The 19,253-nt window shown below is 49.0% G+C and overlaps 1 protein-coding gene across 1 annotated transcript in view; it reads left to right on the top strand.

The window, feature by feature from the left end:
* The window catches only part of FANCA (FA complementation group A), a 674,778-nt gene that overhangs the window by 440,067 nt on the left and 215,458 nt on the right, over positions 1-19,253 (top strand). Inside the window, exons 34-35 of the mRNA XM_078671408.1 lie at positions 14,720-14,779; positions 19,147-19,251. Coding sequence (XP_078527534.1) covers positions 14,720-14,779; positions 19,147-19,251 — 165 coding nt within the window. The remainder of the gene's footprint in view (positions 1-14,719; positions 14,780-19,146; positions 19,252-19,253) is intronic.

The following is a 19,253-nucleotide window of genomic DNA, read 5'->3' as shown; positions in this document are numbered from 1 at the left end:
CCTTGCCAGTTGAGCCAGGACTGGGCAGATGAGCTAGGGGAGGCCAGTGGTCTGGACACTTCGCCCGACACTGGATTCGTATCTCCTCCCTTCATGGCTACGGAGGAGGGGGCTGCTTATAGCGTGGTGTTGAACAGGGTGGCCAAGGCCTTGGCTCTTGAGCTCCCTGTTGCGGCCGTGAGGACTAACCTCCTCACTGAGGTGCGTAAACCGCAGGAAAGCTCCTCTGAGCCTCTGCTGCAGATTAACAAGGCCCTCACTGACGTTCTGCTGGGCACCTGGTCCAAGCCCTCCACAGGCCTCCCTGTGGATCGGAACGTGGCCCGACGCCACAGTCCGGCTCCGGGCGACCCAAGCTTTCTGTCCGTTCACCCCACCCCGAGAGCCTAGTGATCCAGGCCTCTACATCTCAAACCGCATTCCCGACCGCTCCTCCGGATCAGGAATCCTAAAGGTACGATCAGTTTGGGAAGAAACTGTTCTCCTCCTTGAGTTTGGGGCTGCGGTCTGTCAACACCGCCTGCCTTTTGAGCCATTACACCCACTCTCTGTGGGACACGGTTGCGGAAGTGCTGCCACAGTGCTCGGAGGAGGCCCGGGCAAAGCTCACCCAAGCCCTGGCGCAAGGGCGGGATGCAGCACGCTACTCGATACGGTGTGGACTTGACACCACGGACTCGCTGGGTAGGGTGATTGCAACGACGGTGTCGGTTCGCCACCACGCCTGGCTAAGGTCCGCCAACTTTTCGGGGGATGTCCAGGCCACCCTCATGGACATGCCCTTTGATGGCCGTCGCCTCTTTGGCGACAAGGCCGACAGTGCGCTGGAGCGTTTCAAGGGCTACGGCCAAGTCCTTGGGACTAGGCCAAAGCAAGCAAACTTCCGGTTTTCGCTCCTTTCGTGGCCAAGGAAGGGGCGCCCCCACACGTCCAGCCAGCCATAGGCCGCAGACCCAGGCTCAATGAGGACGTGGTTACCGTTGTGGTGGTACCGGGGGACACCGGTAGGGTCAGTCCACACCCGCCCCTGCAGCATCTGCCTCTAAGCCTTCCTAGTCCGGCATTTCAGGCCCATTTGACGCCAGTGGGGGGCATGGTCCGCCATCACTTCCTCCACTGGCGTACCATCACGTCGGACAGGTGGGTGCTGCAAATGGTCCTAAGGGCTACTCCCTCCCCTTCGAGGTGACCCCTCCAGCCATGCCACCACAGTACCACCGCATATCGGGGGATCACTTGCAACTTCTGCAAGAGGAAGTTACGGTCCTCTTGGCCAAGGGGGCCATCAAGCACATTCCTGGGCCAGAAGTAGTACATGGTTGCTATTCCCACTACTTTCTGGTACCCAAGAAGGGCAAAGGAGGCCTACGCGCTTTCTTGGACCTACGGAGCATCAATGGCTTCCTCCGGAAGGAGAAGTTCAAGATGCTGACTTTGGCTCAGGTCCTAGCTGCCCTGGACCCAGGAGACTGGATGGTAGCGTTGGACTTGCAGGACGCGTATTTCCACATCCCCGTCCTGCCGGCGCTACCTGCGGTTCACAGTAGGCCACGAGCACTTTCAGTTTACCGTGCTCCCCTTCGGCCTTACCAGCGCCCCTCGGGTGTTCACGAAAGTGATGGCGGTGGTCGCAGCTCATCTTCGCAGGTCAGGGGTTTCAGTCTTCCCGTATTTCGTCAATTGGTTGTGACAGTCGTCTTCCACCTCCAGACTACGGCCGACCTCCTGCACTCACTGGGGTTCTCCATCAACATGCCGAAGTCACAACTGTGCCCCTCTCAGAAGCTCCTTTTCATCGGAGCGGTTCTGGACTCGGCGCAGTTTCGGGTTTTTCCCCCCGAGCAACGGGTTCGGGATATTCAGGCTCTGATTCCAATCTTTCAGCCTTTATCCCTAGTCTCAGTCAGGTTGACGCTGCAGCTCCTGAGGCTGATGGCCTCCTGCATCATTTTGGTGCATCACGCCAGATGGCGGATGCGGGCTCTGCAGTGGGACCTGAAGTTTCAGTGGGCACAGCATCAGGGCAACCTGTCCGACCACGTCCTGATCTCAGAGGGCACTGCGAGTCATTTGCAGTGGTGGCTCACAAACCGCGATTGGGTCAGCGGCAGATCTCTCTCCCTACCCCAACCGGAGCACGTAGTGGTGACTGATGCACCCCTCCTGGAATGGGGGGGCCACATGGGAGAGAGGGAGATCAGAGGCCTCTGGTCTCCGGTGGAGTCCCGGCTCCATATTAACCTTCTGGAGCTGCGGGCGATCCGACTTGCACTGAAGGCATTCCTTCCCTCGAGAAGAACGGTTCCCTCGACGTCTCACAGTCTGGCTTCCGGTCCAACCACAGCACCGAGACCGCCCTGATCGCAGCTACCGATGACATCCGAGCCCTGCTCCACAACGGAGAAACAGCGGCCCTCATCCTCCTGGACCTCTCCGCGGCCTTCGACACCGTCTGCCACCGTACCCTAGTACAGCGCCTCTGCAACGTCGGAATCCAGGAGAAGGCACTTGAGTGGATCACCTCCTTCCTCGCCAGAAGGACACAGAGAGTCCGCCTCCCCCCGTTCAGATCGGAGGCCACCGAAGTCATCTGCGGCGTTCCTCAAGGATCCTCGCTCAGCCCAACACTCTTCAACGTGTACATGAGCCCCCTCGCAGCCATCGCACGCCAGCACAACCTCAACATCATCTCCTACGCCGACGACACCCAGCTGATCGTCTCCCTCACCAACGACCCCGCCACCGCCAGAGCCAACCTGCACGAAGGGATGACAGACATAGCCAAATGGATGTCGAACAGCCGCCTGAAACTGAACTCGGACAAGACGGAAGTCCTCATCCTGGGATCCTCACCCTCCGCCTGGGACGACTCCTGGTGGCCCACCGCCCTGGGCAGCGCCCCCAAACCAACAGACCACGCACGCAACCTGGGCTTCATCCTGGACTCCTCCCTCTCCATGACCAGACAAGTCAACGCCGTCTCCTCGTCATGCTTCAACATCTTGCGCATGCTTCGTAAGATCTTCCGATGGATCCCCACCGAGACCAGGAAGACGGTCACCCAGGCCCTCGTCACCAGCCGTCTGGACTACGGCAACTCCCTCTATGCCGGAACCACCGCCAAACTCCAAAAGAGACTCCAGCGGATCCAGAACACTCATCCTGGACATCCCCCGCCGAAGCCACATCTCCGGACACCTGAGAGACCTGCACTGGCTCCCGGTCAACAAGAGAATCACTTTCCGGCTCCTCACCCACGCACACAAAGCCCTACACAACCAAGGCCCAGGATACCTCAACAGCCGCCTCAACTTCTACGCTCCCAAACGCCAGCTTCGATCGACCAGCCACGCCCTCGCCGCCGTCCCCCGCATCCGAAGAGCCACCACAGGAGGAAGGTCCTTCTCCTACCTGGCCGCCAAGACCTGGAACTCCCTTCCGACCCACCTCCGCCTGACCCAAGACCACCTCGCCTTCAGGAAGCAGCTCAAGACCTGGCTGTTCGAGCAGTAGCGGACCCCCCCCAGCGCCTTGAGACCCCCCGGGTGAGTAGTGCGCTATATAAATGCTTGATTGATTGATTGATTGATTGATCCCTCTGTCCGGGGAAGTGTAGTGCAGGTGTTCATGGACAACACCACCGCCATGTGGTACTGCAACTAACAGGGCGGGGTGGGGTCGTGGACCCTTTGCCAGGAGGCTCTGCCCCTCTGGCAATGGCTGGAACACCAGGGCGTCACCCTGGTGGTTCAACACCTGGCAGGTTTCCTGAACGCCAGAGTGGACAAACTCAGCCGCCGGTGCATGATGGATCACGAATGGCGCCTGAACTCGGACGTGGCGCAAGGTCTCTTTCAGCAGTGGGGAGAGCCTTGGTTAGATCTATTCGCCACCGAAGAGAACGCGCAAGGTCATCGGTTCTGCGCGTTGGACTTTCCAAGCCGGCACTCGCTTGGCGACGCTTTTCGTCGCGAGTGGAGCTGCGGTCTGTTGTACTCCTTTCCGCCTATACCACTACTGCCCAGAGTGCTGAAGAAGATCAGGCGAGACCGGGCCCAAGTCATCCTTGTGGCTCCAGACTGGGCACAAAGATACTGGTATCCTGAGCTACTCAGCATGTCAGTCCATCCCCCGATTCGTCTGCCTCTTCAGGAGGACCTTCTGTCGCAGCAGCAGGGGACGGTCCTCCACCCGAACCTGTCCAGCCTCCACCTCCATGCGTGGAGATTGAGCGGCAACAGTTGACAGCTTTCGATCTTCCTCCCGAAGTCTGTGATGTCATTCTGGCAGTCAGGCGTCCCTCCACTAAAACGGTATACGCCTGCAGATGGAACACATTTGTGGCATGGTGCACAGCAAAGGCTGTGGATCCCCTTTCTGTCCCTCTTTCCGAGGTCCTTCTGTTCCTTCTCTCTGTGACCCAGAAGGGCTCTGCTCTGGGCACTATCAAAGGTTATCTTCCGGCCATCTCCGCCTTTCTACGGCTTCCAGATCAGCCTTCTCTTTTTAAGTCCCCGGTTGTTAATCGCTTCCTCAAAGGCATTACACACACGTTTCCTCCTGTGCCTTTCATAATGCCTCAGTGGGACTTAAATCTTGTTGTGACTTTTCTGATGTGCGCTCCCTTTGAGCCCCTTCAGAACTATCCCTTACTTCTTCTCACTCTCAAGACGGCTTTCCTGGTAGCTATCACCTCTGCCAGAAGAGTGAGTGAGCTCCAGACTCTTTCTTCTCAACCTCCTTTCCTTTCTGTTCATGGTGATTTTAAGGACCCATCCTTCTTTCCTGCCAAAGGTTGTCATGCCCTTCCACATCGGGCAGACCATCACTTTGCCCACCTTCTTTCCGCCTCTCCATCCTTTGAAAGAGGAAGAGAGGCTCCACCGTCTGGACCCAAAACATGCCCTCTCGTTCTATCTGAAGCACACACAACAGTTCCAGGTGGATGACCAGCTCTGACCCAAAACATGCCCTCTCTTTCTATCTGAAGCACACACAACAGTTCCAGGTGGATGAACAGCTCTTTGTTGGTCCCATGGGCGCCAAAAAAGGTTGGGCCGTGCACAAACAAACCATCACTCGGTGGGTCGTTCTGTGCATCAAAGCATGTTACTCATTGGCTAAGAAGGAGCCTTCTGTGGGGCTGCGTGCCCATTCTACCAGGGCAACGGCAGCCATTACTGGCTTTGGATGCGGCGTTCCCTTGCAGGACATTTGTCAGGCAGCTACGTGGGCCTCACTACACACGGTTACCAAGCATTACTGCCTTGACAGTCAAGTCCGGAGAGATGGCTTCTTTGGCCGTTCTGTTCTCTGTGACATTCTGGTGTTATCTTGTTCGCAGACCCACCACCGTGGTTGGTATTGCTGGGGTATCTATTCTAAGGTAAGGAATCTATCACTAATGTGTCTCTTTCAGATGCACAAGTTACTACTTGTGTAACGGTATATCTGTAAGAGACATTAGTTAGTGATAGATTCCTTATCGCCCCACCCATCCTCCCCGTTCTGTGAACTGATTTCTAGGGTTAAGGTCGTCCCTTTCAGGGCCCTAGTTTCATGGCACCAGTGGTCAATGTCTTGCATGGCTCTGGGTTCCTGGCGCGGAAAGTCTTTGTGATGGGGTCAAGAGAAATCGGCAGTAAGCGGGTCTTGGTTTTAACGGGTTTTATTATATTGTATAGATGATCAGTACATGTCTTTCTCAAATAAGAAGTTCGACGTGGAGATCTACTTCGACTCGGCCTTGGATGGTGGTGTTTGGAGGGGTCGAGTCGGCGAAATCCTTCTGGACTCCGTCGTGGTCTTTCTTCCTCCGTGTCCGTTTTGTCTCTCGGATTAAGCAGACAAAGATAATGTCTTATGAGAAGGGTGTTCTTATATTTACACAAGTGATGGGGAAAAGGAGTGAGGACACAGTAACCCGTGCAGCACTCTTGACTACGAGATTCTACAAGTGAGGGATAGTGCTCGGGTAAGGGTACACCGGGACAGAAAGGAGTCGGGTTTAAACTGGCGGACCGCCCTTACGTCCCACCCAGTTCCGGATAGTATCGCGTACCTGAGTTAGCCACACACCTCCCTTGGATGTGTGGCTGGGCGACTCGTGAAGCCGTTGGCCTCCTGGCTTATCTTCAGTTCCTGGAGCCGGTACTTCGTCGCAGTCTAACTCCTCCATTCTCTCCTTTTCCGTACTTCTCCGCTTCTCGATAACTTCGCTCTGCAACTCCTCCTCTCTCCGGGTGAACAAGCACACCTGGTCCTGGCGTTCCTCCGTATAAGACGTCTCCGCCTCATTGTACAGCCCCGCCCATTCTTCTGCTGACTCCGAATTAAAGGGCCAGTGTATCTCTTCATTCTCCTGTGTGCCGGTTCTGTCATCGAGGTGCTGTGAAGGGTAGAAGAGGGTTATTGAGGGTAGAGAATTGTCCTGTACCGTCTCTTGATCATGGACAGGTGTATTCTGCGTGTCCACTCTGTTACACACCTCCCCCCTTAGACACTCACGATCGGGGAGTGGGTGACGGGACAGGAAATTAGCTCCAACCTTTGCGATGATGTATTGTGAATGTAAATGGCTGTAGGGACAAAAACCAACTCATAACCCTGGCATTGTTTGATTTGTTGCGAGCCATCCACAACAGGGGGGCATGGTCTGTGTACAGGGCAAATGTGTGTCCTTCAAGATAGTATGTAAGTTTCTCCACTACCCACTTAATGGCGAGGCATTCTTTTTCAATTGTTGCATATTTCAGCTCACTGGGGAAAAGTTTGCGGCTCACGTACAATATAGGATGTTCATGATTGTCGGACCCCATCTGGGAGAGCACCGCTCCAATACCATAGTCCGAGGCATCGGTATATAAAAGAAAGGGTTTCGAGAAGTCTGGAGAGGTATGGACTGGAGCAGATGTTATTACTGTTTTTAACCTATGAAATGCCTCCTGCATGGCAGTTGTGGGCTGAATGGGAGCTTTGGATTTTCCCAGACTTTTTAGCGAGTCCGTGAGGGGAGCAGCTACGTGATCAAACTGTGGGATAAATCGTCGGTAATATCCGACCAGCCCCAGGAAGGCCCTCATTTCTTTCCTGTTCGTAGGGAATGGGGTGTCGGCTATGGCTCGAATTTTCTCAATTTGAGGCTCAATAACTCCGTGCCCCAACAAGTATCCAAGGTACTTCACCTTTTGAAAGGCCAATCTAGATTTTTTTGCATTGATTCGTAGTCCGGCGTGTACCAACTTTTGAAAAACCGCATGTAAGTTGGAAAGATGTGTGGACAATCAGGACTGAAGATGACAATGTCGTCAAGATATGCCGACGTGAATTCTGTCAAGCCTTTCAAAACAGTATTCATGAGAAGCTGAAACGTGGCGGGAGCCCCGTGTAGGCCAAATGGGAGCACTGTAAATTCGAAGTGTCCGTCTTCCGTGGAAAACGCCGTTTTCTTTTTGTCTTCCTCTCTGAGGGGCACTTGCCAATACCCCTTTGTGAGGTCCAGCGTCGTGATATATTGGGAGTCACCCAGTTTCTCGATAAGTTCGTCCACTCGAGGAATCGGGTATGCATCAAAAAGTGAGATCTCGTTAAGGGCACGAAAATCCATGCAAAGCGCCGACTGCCGTCTGGCTTCGGAACCATCACAATGGGGCTAGACCAATCGCTTTTAGATGGTCGAATAACCCCCATGTCCAACATGTCGTTGACTTCCTTCCTGATGGCATCTCGTCTCGCCTGTGGTATTCTATAAGGGCGTATTTTCACTCTCTGACCGGGAGGCGTGTCTATGCAATGTTCTGCGAGTGTTGTCCTACCCGGCGTATTTGAGAATAAGGAATCATGTCTCTGTAACACGTTCTGAAGGTCCTTTTGTGGAACTTCGCTAAGCTTGTCGTTCATTATCAGCTGGTCACGAGTAGAGGATTGTTGTCCTGGCTCCGACACCATGTGTACCCCTGCAGGTAATGGACCCAACCACTTCTTCAGCAAATTTATGTGGTTTGTCTGTTGTTTGTGCGGAGTCAGTTGCAGTCTGTAGCTAGTTCTCCCAATCGTCTCAACCACTTTATAGGGTCCGACCCATTCAGCACGGAACTTCTGTGTAGACGAGGGGAGGAGCACCAGGGCCCAGTCGTTTATCTTAAGTTGTCTCCATTTTTTTCCTTTATCATAGGCAATTTTCTGACGCATCTGACTCACTTCAAGGTGAGCCGAAGCCAATTCTCTCAGTTTCCCAAGTCTGGCTCTCAAGTTTTTTGCATAGTCCAGCGTGGCGGCCGTTTCTTCCTGTGTCTCGTTCTCCCAGGCATCTCTGGTCATCTCGAGCAGGGAGCGTGGGTGCCTTCCATATAGCAGCTCAAATGGAGATGTTCCCATGCTGCTCTGTTTCTGGCCTCGTGTGGTATACAGCGCCAGGGGCAGCATTTGATCCCAGTTGGCACCACTTACTTCCATCATTTTCCTAAGGGTCGACTTCAGAGTGCGATTATAACGTTCCACCAGACCGTCCGTTTGAGGGTGGTAAACTGATGTTCGAATTTGGTGGATATTCAGGTTGTGGCAAATTTCTTTCATCAATTTCGACACAAATGGGGTGCCCTAATCCGTCAGGATCTCCTTGGGGAACCCAACTCGGCTGAATAATTCAATCATTTTCTCGCCCACTTGTTTCGATGTAGCGGTGGATAGTGGAAAAGCCTTCCGAAATCGCGTGGCATAATCGACAACCACAAGTATGTGTTGGAATCCCTTCCTGGTTTTGGGTAAGGGTCCAATAAGATCCATACCGACCCTCTCAAATGGCCTACCAATGATGGGTAATGGCTGTAAAGGTACCAACGGTGGTTTGGTCATTTTCTTCTTCTGACATATTCAGCATTCCTTGCAATATACGGATGTGTCTTTATATATTCCAGGCCCAAAACATTTTTTGAGGATGCTTTGTGTAGTTTTTTCTGTTCCTGTATGTCCAGCTATTAAATGGCTGTGGCCGAAGAATAGTACCTGGTCCCGAAAGGATGTGGGAACTATAAGTTGGAGCGAATCATCCGGTTTTCCTTGTCTATAGAGTAGTTCGTTGTGTATCACGAACTTGGGAAAGACGTTGATATTTTTATCCTGGTTTTCATGAGCCTGTTCCCATGCATTGAAGAGGGTAGGATCGTTAAGCTGTGCAAATCGGAAACTCTTATCCATAACCCAGGGATCTGGGGAGAGCAAAGCTGGAAATGGACCATGAGGCTTATCAGTGGAACCAAAACCTCCTGAACCATGTTCAGTATGATCTAGAACCTTTAGTTCTTTCAAGGTAGGATAGGATATGCGTTCACAAATCAGCTGCGCCACTCGATCGCCTTTTTTCACTTGAAATTATTTTTTTCCAAAGTTAAAAAGTATTATTCCAACATTCCCTCTGTAGTCTTCATCGATGACGCCAGCTCCTACGTCAATTAAATATTTCGCCGTCAACCCAGATCGTGGTGCGAGTCTACCGTAGCAGCCTGGTGGGACGGCAATTTGGATATCAGTTTTTATTAGCGCTTTCTCTTGTGCAGGAATACATATTCATAAGCACTGTATAAATCATACAATGCTGCTTTATTAGAACCCTTTGTTGGAGTAGTGGCGTGTTCAGATAATTTTACGAAGCGTAAGACAACCCCATTTGTCTCTTTGCAGTTATTTTCCTTTGTGTCACTTCTTGGACAATAAATATCCCGGTTTTGTATGTATGCCCCCTGTTCCAACGTGTCTTTAAACATTTGTAAAAATCGTGGATTATCTGTCCCTATAATTAAGTCTTCAGGGAGAGTGGCTAGGACTCCCACCCTAATAGTATGAGGTTGTCCCAGGGCGGGTTGGATAGGTACGTTGGCCAAAGGGTAAGGTTTAATGTCCCTGTGTACACACCTGATATGTACTTCTTCCCTTGGAATATATTGAGCAAGAGGCACGTGTTGGGATTGAATGACTGATTGGCGACAGCCTGAATCTAAAAGTGCTTGTATATAGGAACCATTCACCTTAACACTTACTCTGTATGCACCTCCCAATTCTGCAGAATAGAGTACGGTTCTGGGTAGGTACCCCACCTCCATCGGTTCTTCTGTGCTTTTTCTTTTTGGGCATAGTCGGGCGATGTGTCCCCAGTTACCGCAGTCGAAACACTGTGGTTCTGAGGTTCCAGCATGTTTGTTTCTCCATGTACGAGGTCGGGAGGATCCACTGGTCGGGTAGACCGTTTCTCAGATTTTGGGTTCATTTTATATGATTTTTCATAATCCCACCTGGGGTGTTTAGGTTGCGCTCGAGAAAATGTGGAGGCCATCTCGACGGCCTGATGGGTCGTCAGATTATGGTGTTGTCTAAGCCATCTCTGCGTTGCATAAGGTAGAGTCTCCAGGAATTGTTCTAAGTAAATGCGATCTAGTATTTCTTCTTTGCTACTAGTCGCTGGAGTGAGCCACTTATCGGCTGCCATTTTGAGTCTTACAAAAAGAGTTTTCGGATTTTCTCCGGCGTTCCCCCTTTCTTTTCGAAAACGTAGGCGGTAGGCCTCTGCATCGAGACCTAGGTGATCTAATATTATTTTTTTTATATCATTGTAAGGAGTATCGCCGGTGGGGTTGGCTACTTGATAGGCGGCCTGTGCCTCACCTCCTATTAAGGGTGCTAGGAAGAAGGTCCATTTACTGATAGGCCACCAGCATGCTCTAGCTGCTCGTTCGAAGTTCAATAAGAACGAGTCGGGGTCTTCGCCGGGTTGATATTTCTGGAGGGATACTGCTGGTGCTCCATGTGTAATTGGTCTATCCCCACTCCCAGTTCTCTGTACCGGGTCACTCCAGGGCTGGGAAATTTCGGTTCGAGTTTCTAAGGCTTTTTTCCATATTTCTCGGTCTGCTTGTGCAGAGGACAGTTGTTGTTCTACGACCCACTCTAGTCTCTCTTGCCCTTTCACCAACTGCTGGACGACTGTTTCCATCTTTTCTATGCAGATGGTGTCGCTGCCCGCATTCTCCACCACTGTGACGGGATCAAGAGAAATCGGCAGTAAGCGGGTCTTGGTTTTAACGCGTGTTATTATATTGTATAGATGATCAGTACATATCTTTCTCAAATAAGAAGTTCGACGTGGAGATCTACTTCGACTCGGCCTCGGATGGTAGTGTTTGGAGGGGTCGAGTCGGCGAAATCCTTCTGGACTCCGTCGTGGTCTTTCTTCCTCCATGTCCGTTTTGTCTCTCGGATTAAGCAGACAAAGATAATGTCTTATGAGAAGGATGTTCTTATATTTACACAAGTGAAGGGGAAAAGGAGTGAGGACACAGTAACCCGTGCAGCACTCTTGACTACGAGATTCTACAAGTGAGGGATAGTGCTCGGGTAAGGGTACACCGGGACAGAAAGGAGTCTGGTTTAAACTGGCAGACCGCCCTTACGTCCCACCCAGTTCCGGATAGTATCGCGTACCTGAGTTAGCCACACACCTCCCTTGGATGTGTGGCTGGGCGACTCATGAAGCCGTTGGCCTCCTGGCTTATCTTCAGTTCCTGGAGCCGGTACTTCGTCGCAGTCTAACTCCTCCATTCTCTCCTTTTCCGTACTTCTCCGCTTCTCGATAACTTCGCTCTGCAACTCCTCCTCTCTCCGGGTGAACAAGCACACGTGGTCCTGGCGTTCCTCCGTATAAGACGTCTCCGCCTCATTGTACAGCCCTGCCCATTCTTCTGCTGACTCCGAATTAAAGGGCCAGTGTATCTCTTCGTTCTCCTGTGTGCCGGTTCTGTCATTGAGGTGCTGTGAAGAGTAGAAGAGGGGTATTGAGGGTAGAAAATTGTCCTGTACCGTCTCTTGATCATGGACAGGTGTATTCTGCGTGTCCACTCTGTTACAGTCTTGTACAGAATAAACCTGGGAGTAGTTTGCGAAGTAGCGCTACGCTTAGATATGCGAAGTGCACTTCGCAGTACGCGAGACACACGTAGTGCTATGCGAACTGCATAGTGCGTTGTTCGCTATGATTGCACAGTGCCGGATGCTTGTCCACACTGTGCAATCATTGAAAACGACATCTTGCACAGTGTGAGCTGTTGTTTTCTGCCGCTCGAGCGGTCGCGACCACTCGCAATGAGAAACCTGACCTCCTCGCGTTGAGAATCTTTCCAGGAGGTTTATTTTTCACGCTCTCGATCGGCAACTTGATGTTGCTGATCGCAAACGAGGAAAAAGTCTAGCCGGGATGTCATTTTGCTTGCTCGCGGTCGCAAGCTTGACGTTGAGGACCGCGAGCAAGCAAAAAACAAGCATTGGCATAGCCAATAGGTCTCGCCTTTGGGACCGTATAAGTGCTTAGCCATGCAACAGTTGTTGTTGCACTAAGGATATTGTGCTGCATAACTAAATACTTATAAGGTCCCAAAAGCAAGACCTATTGGCTATGCCAATGCTTGTTGTAGATAGGTCCTGTTTGGAATCCTTGGCTGTTAGAATTTTTTAAGATCTCTATAGGTATATAATAAGATTAAAAGGGTTTAAGTATGCTTATAGTCAAAGATCAGAGGCATATATTGTGTTGTACATGAGTTGTTCACGCAATTTATTTAGGGAGACATGGGAGTGGGCATTTTATGCCGCTTTTAACAAAAACCACATGGGCAGCACCAGAGCATATTTTACACACAAGTTCAGCAGAAGAGCAACAACTCAAGGTTCAATCATGCAGAAGTAATACATGAGTAACTGCTTCAGGATGTGTAGTGCATTACTCTGCCACAAAAGAGCTTAATTGATTTCAGAAGGGGTCACATGGTAAATGTGGCGCAGGGTGCACAGAGGCAAATAGCTGCAGTGAGCGCAAGAGCATGCAGGAATAGATGGCACATGTGCATGGATACAGAGGTGGCACACCAGAAGGGGCACAAAGATATTCGGAGAAAAGGGACAGAGGACCGGTGCTGTGGGAGGGAAGGTTGAAAAGGAGCACTGGAGACAAAGGTGCAGGAGGGTAAATCGAGGTGCAATGAGAGGGTAGGCATAGGGGTAAAGAAGACACTATTGAGCAAGGCATGGGCAACGAAGCAGGGTGATAAGGCAACTGATGCTGGTCGTACAAGTGGATTAAATGGCATGGGGAAGTTGGAATGGCAGAGTGGGGTGGAGGGTGAGACTTTCAGAGGGGTGCAAGGTGTAAGAGTGTCAAGAAGTCACTGTGAGTGAAAGTAGTGCAAGGATTAAAAGTGGTGCAGGATCAGATGACTTGGAAACATGGGCACCACTGTGGGCTAGTGTTAGAGAAAAGAGTGAGATAGAGCAGGATGTCCAGGAGGGGCACAGGCAGGTAGAACCGGAGAGTAAGGGTAGGTAAACACGGAAGGTGCAAAAGTCTAGAGGCAATGCTGAGGATCGATGTCAGAGGCAGAGATGGGCATCAGCAGGGAAACATAGGAGGGGCACAACCAGGAAGGCACGGAAGGAGAATTATAAAGGAAGAAGTGGGAGGGGCAAAGCCACATGGACCAATGGGAACCACCGTGAGAGAACAGGAAGCAGTGTGATAAATGTGAATCATGGCCATGGACGGAAGGGGCATTCAGTGGCATAGAGGAGAAAAGACTGAGTCGCAGGATCAAGGCCGCGAGGAAGGGGGCAGGTAAGGCATGGGAGGTAGTGTGGGCATAAACGGCACAGTGAGTGCTTAGAAGGCACTGGGCGTATACGAGAAACCGTGATAATGGAATGCACAGTGCCACCACCGAGCGGAGCAGGAAGGGGAAGAGCCAGGGTGCGTAGGTTGCACATGAACTCACACATGCAAATGTGGAAACATGAAGGCACATGGGTGGCATTGAGAGGAAGGCGTGACCAAGAAACACATATAAAACAAAAATGAACTCGGTATTAACCCATATTGCCATGTGCAGAGAGAGCATTTAGAGGTTTACCTATTGTAAATCATATGTTTCTGGGTCTGCATAACCAATGGGCAAAGCGAAAGTCATCGCGATCACTGTGAAAGTGAAAGTGATCGCGATGACGCGCTGCTAAAGCACGCGAGGGATGCGTGCGCGCTTGTGCGCGCTTGTGCGCGCGAGAGTAAGGTGGTGGCCGCTTTGGGAGCACTTCTTAAAGCCGCTACTAAATGTCTCTCCAAGCAGCGCATGCGCGCTGACTCAGCGAGACCCAAAGACCGCTGCGCTACGCAGCTCGTGTTTGCACTGTGCTACGTGCAATTTGCGTAGTGAGAAGTAGCGTAAGCTTCGCAAGCTACGCCAGCGTAGCGTAGCGTAGTGCTTTGCCCAAGGTTAGTACAGAACTGACGTCAGCGCGCATGGGTGGTGCCTAAGTAGTCTCCGTGATGTCAGCTTGGCACCAACGACGCCAGCGACAGACGCAGAGCAGCACGACACCACCTTACGACTCGCAGGGGTACAGCTGACGAAAAACTTTCCGGATCCAGTCTGACGCCTGGGGATATTCTAAGGTAAGGAATCTATCACTAACTAATGTCTCTTACACAAGTAGTAACTTGTGCATCTGGTAGAGACAAACATAAATATTCCGACCAGTAAATTTTAAGATTGAACACTATCTGACATTGGTTCTTATCCTTAGTTTCCCTTTGTTGATGATGTTTTGGTAAACCCTTTACAAAAGTAAATAATTATAAAATAAGTTTCTTAATCTGATGAACAAATCTTTTTTTTTTTATGTCTTACAGAAAAACATTTGCTCCAGAGGGTGTGCCCTTCCATATGATATTACTGAACATTTTTTTAGGGTAAGAACAGCTTGTCCGTTGTTTTTCATGGCACGTCTGTGTGGATGATAAGAGATTCTCTCTTTTGCCTCATCATATTTACTTTTAGGTTTGCTTCTTCACATTATTAGCCAATAGAGAATTGGGGCAGACAGAATATATTAAGAAACATGCCTATTGTAACTGTTCCTTAGTTGAATGTGTCACTACATATGCATCCACTACTTTTTCAACATTCACATTAACTGCACATCATCAATTTACTATTTTGTCCAGTTGCACTATTATGTTGTGAGTGGCTTTATATTTTTGGTTCCTCCCAAACTCACATTTCATCTTAAACATTAAACAACAACGTAAATGATGACAATATAGCTGTGTCCCAGTCTTAAACCCTAAATCATCTCCCTGACTTTTTTTGGTACCATCGATTTCCAGGTGAATGCCCAGTGCTTGCAACTCACTGATGCTCCTCGCAGACCCAATTGTCTTTTTCTCTTTAAAAAACAAAAATAACTTTTTGTCCTCATTTCACCCTCAGTATTACTTCTGATAGTTCTTACCATGCCTTCCAAACTTCGGAGATACTGTTGATATTGTTTGCAGATGGTGCTCATGGGGGAAGGACTAGGGAATATGCCCCCAGGTGCCACAAAATTGAGATATAATCAGTGAACAAAATACCATCCTGAAATCATTCCATATTTTATTCAGACTTTTAGGGTCACATGTAAAATTCATTCGGTCTACCTAGTTAGCTGATTTAATCCAAGAAGTGGCTAATGGGAAACATAAAGAATTTATTCTTTTTTTTATTTTTTTTTACAAATGTTGGTCTTTGCCAACAGAATTATGTATAACACCAGTCTTTGCTGGGGTTTACACAGCGATATGCTAATGAATTGATGAGTCCTCATTAGAATTAGAGTGTGGCTTACCTTGATCTCCCTTAACATTATTTCACTTAAAGTCTGATTTACAGCTTCCCGATAGACATGAAGCCCTGGGCAGTCCACAAACATTTGCCTGTTGTCCACCTCAGGCTGGTTACATCGCAGCATCTCTTGTGCAAACTTAGCGAGTCTTTGTGGTGTCCAGTATATCCTATGGAGAGTGAAGAAATTGTTCTTCTTTAAGGGAGCAGCCTGTTGTAGATCAAAGGAATCTTAGAGATACTTGCCATAAATCTTTTGTTGCCAGATCCGGCAAGTCATGCTCCATATGTTCGGCTAAGTGTTTTTCCTCTGCATTACCAGAAGGCCACCTCTTTGTGAGATCTAGCTCCCACCAGTTCAAATCCATCCACTTTTGAGCTGACCACCATGAGCTCAGCTGAAAATATTAAAATTTCGACAACTTTCTGTCTGTTGCTGCTAATACATCCTCCCACTCAACCAACCTAGTTACATTGCTACACTCACTCCAGGTAGTGTAATCTGCTTGTCTATAAGGAACAATAAGCTTGTCCCTTAAACCGTGAGGGGTCCCAGGAAAGGCCCATACTGGCGCTAAGAACATGTAATAGTGAATGCCAAAGACCTTTTTAAGTTAATACCATTGTTTCAAAGCTGTTAAGAAAACATTTAGCCTCACTTTTTAATAAAACATTGGGTCCCAAAATGTATATAAATGATTTTCTTGACCAAACTTCTTCAACATAGCTGCATAATTTCACCCAATATCTGACTTACCAGGCTTCACTGCCAGCATTTAGCAGTTCTTAAATTGAAAAGTGTGACAGTGCGCCTGCTAAGCTTCATGTATAATTCCCAATAAAACCTTGAACTCCAAGTTCAAATGAGATAAGGGTGTATAAGAATCTGGTTTAATTGGATCCTTTTTTGGGATCGGGAATAGTGCGGACGGTTGATGCCGCAGCGGTTCCCTCAGGGGGTTGGGTTAATACTTTGCTGACTGGTGCAAGCGTGGAAGGTGCTGTGTGCACTCTGCTATCAATTTGGTGACAAAGTTAGAGGAGGGAGGATTATTGATCTCACCCGCATCGGAAGCCGATGTTTTGGCAGTATCGCAATCAAGGCAGCTGCTTCCTGGATTTCCCCTGGTCTCAGGTTGCTAACTCTCTGAGGTGTAGTTGCTCTGTTGCAGCGTGTATCTGCCTCTGAGGGATTCTTGGAAGAGCCAGCACTAGTATGGTGCATGGCTCAACTATAGGGAAGACTAGAGATGCGAGGAAAGGCTGTGGACTGTTGGAAACAACAATGCAGATATGTTTTTCATGACAAATGATGAATATAAAAGGGGGAGGGGTGTCTAATTTTTTATGCAAGCGGAATTTTTGTCAGATTAAAACAAAATAGTCGTCCTCCTTCTTCTTACTTTTTTATCAGGTTGTGACCTCTCCAGAATAAAAATAATTCTAGAGGATTCCTTTACCTGTTTTAACCCACACACCACGTCTACATCTGACCAGGCCCCTCACGCCCACGGCACCTATACGGCAAGGAACAAAAGATCTCCAATAAAGAGCCCCTTTACGGGTGCCCGTCAAACATTGCAGCGCCGGCTCGATGAGGAGCAGACCTATATGATGAAGAATGACACCTAGCTTGCTGGGTGTGTGAGGGTCCTAGTTCCGAAAGGAGGTATTCCCCACCTCCCCACCACTCTGAGTACTCACCAGGTGGCCAACTTGCCACCCATGAACACTGTACCTCTTTTGTCTTCCTTTTCCTACACCCTACCACTAAAGGGCTCGTAGTACAGGCTGCTAATGCGTCAGCAGACCATAGCGCCCTTCCGGTAGTTCCCCCTGGCAAGGACTCCAGGTGGTTGGATACTTATGCTCGTAGTCTCTTTTCTTCCGCTAGTGTGGCCTTGAGATCAGGTAGGGTAAGGCACATGGACTTCTTTCTGGAGGGGGTGCTGGCAGGGTAAAGCACATGGACTTCTTACTGGAGCGGGTGCTGGAATACGTTGTTCTTACTTCAGACCTGATGGCTCAATAAAGTATGCAAGGGGGCATTACAAAAATTGGGATATTATGAAGAATTAATACAACCGTGCTGTTGGACGACTGGCTATAATTAAGGCATTTTCTAAACTAATAGGAATAGGGGTACGTGATAGAATTTGGTAGAGCTTATCCATCCTTTGACTTAATTTGTATAATTAGTGCTAGGCTGTTTATAATACTTACAATTATTGTAATGTATATGATTTGCTGAGGAATAATGTATAATGATGTAGTGTGAACAGCAAGCCATTGAATGTGCATATTGAATTTGGGGAACCAGGCGGGGCTCTATGTTTACTACCTGTAGAAGAGAGGTTGTCTAACAGGGTTTGCCTGACTCCTAACACTCCTGCCTACCGGAGCATTACTCAGTAGGACAGTGGTGAACAACACCTGCCAGTTTTCCTTTTATTTTAAAATGTCACAGTTACTTCTTGGATCTACTGGGTGTGACTCCGGTAATTTGTGGGTAACATGACTAGAGGTTCAGTATTGATTAGGCACCTGTAGTAACTCTTAATGGACACTCTGCATTCCAGCAGTCATCTTTATTTATTTATTTATTTATTTTATTTATTTCTTTTTGAGATTTATAAAGCGCTCAAATATCCGAGGGTGTCTCGGCGCTGTCTTTGGCCTTGCTTTACCTTATTTGCTTTGTGGTGCTACTGTTTTATTCTGTGTCTTATTTTGAGTTTTAAAATGTTTGCTCCTTAACCAATATGGGTTTTTGGTGAGTGGTACAGAAGAGGGAGAAAGCGGGATGTGGGCACTATATGTTTCTTTCGTGGATGATGCTAGCCCATATCATGTTTGTTACCTCTTGTGGGTACACTTCCAAACACATTTTGCCAGATATCACTGTTCGCCAGTTCATGCACATGCTACATGTACTAGGGTCACAACCGGTTTATTAGCTTACATCTTCAGTGCTGAATTCCATCAGCTGACCGCTTCAGAGTTCTTGCTGCATTCCAGCGATTCAACCCAAAAACTGTCTCAATACAAAGAAAGAAACTCAATGAATTTCACTTAAAATAATGAAAAATTATAATATTATGAAAATCTCAGATTAACATTCTAGCGCAATTCATAGAGCTGGTTCTGGCATGTAGGAAATGCTAACTTTTCTATCTTCGCTTAAAATCTTGATACCTTTCAACCTTTTGTAAACGTGGAGGGAGACTCCATAAACTGGCTCATTGAAGCAGCTTACCTTCACTGTATAAAGGGTGCTGATATTTTGTGCAAGTCCAGCCTTCTTGTTGAAGCCCATCTTGCAGCCCTTTTGGGTCTTAGCGTTAGGAAGGGAGCACACACCTTCCTATGTTGTAACACAATTTAGGTATTATTCTTTTCTGAAATTTCTTTGAACAGTAATAATGTATAGCTTTTATCCCACATCCTCCCACAGGGCTTGCTGAGTTCCAGTTTGGTATGTGAAGACCCAGCCGAAGTTGTTGATTCTGCTGTGTCGGTCTGTCAAGACAAGTGTCCTATACTCATAACCTCAGCAGCTGT

Source organism: Lissotriton helveticus, chromosome 12, assembly GCF_964261635.1.
Source record: "Lissotriton helveticus chromosome 12, aLisHel1.1, whole genome shotgun sequence".
NCBI lineage: Eukaryota > Metazoa > Chordata > Amphibia > Caudata > Salamandridae > Lissotriton > Lissotriton helveticus.
The sequence above is the reverse complement of the archived record's forward strand: the minus strand, read 5'-3'. Positions and strand labels throughout refer to the sequence as shown.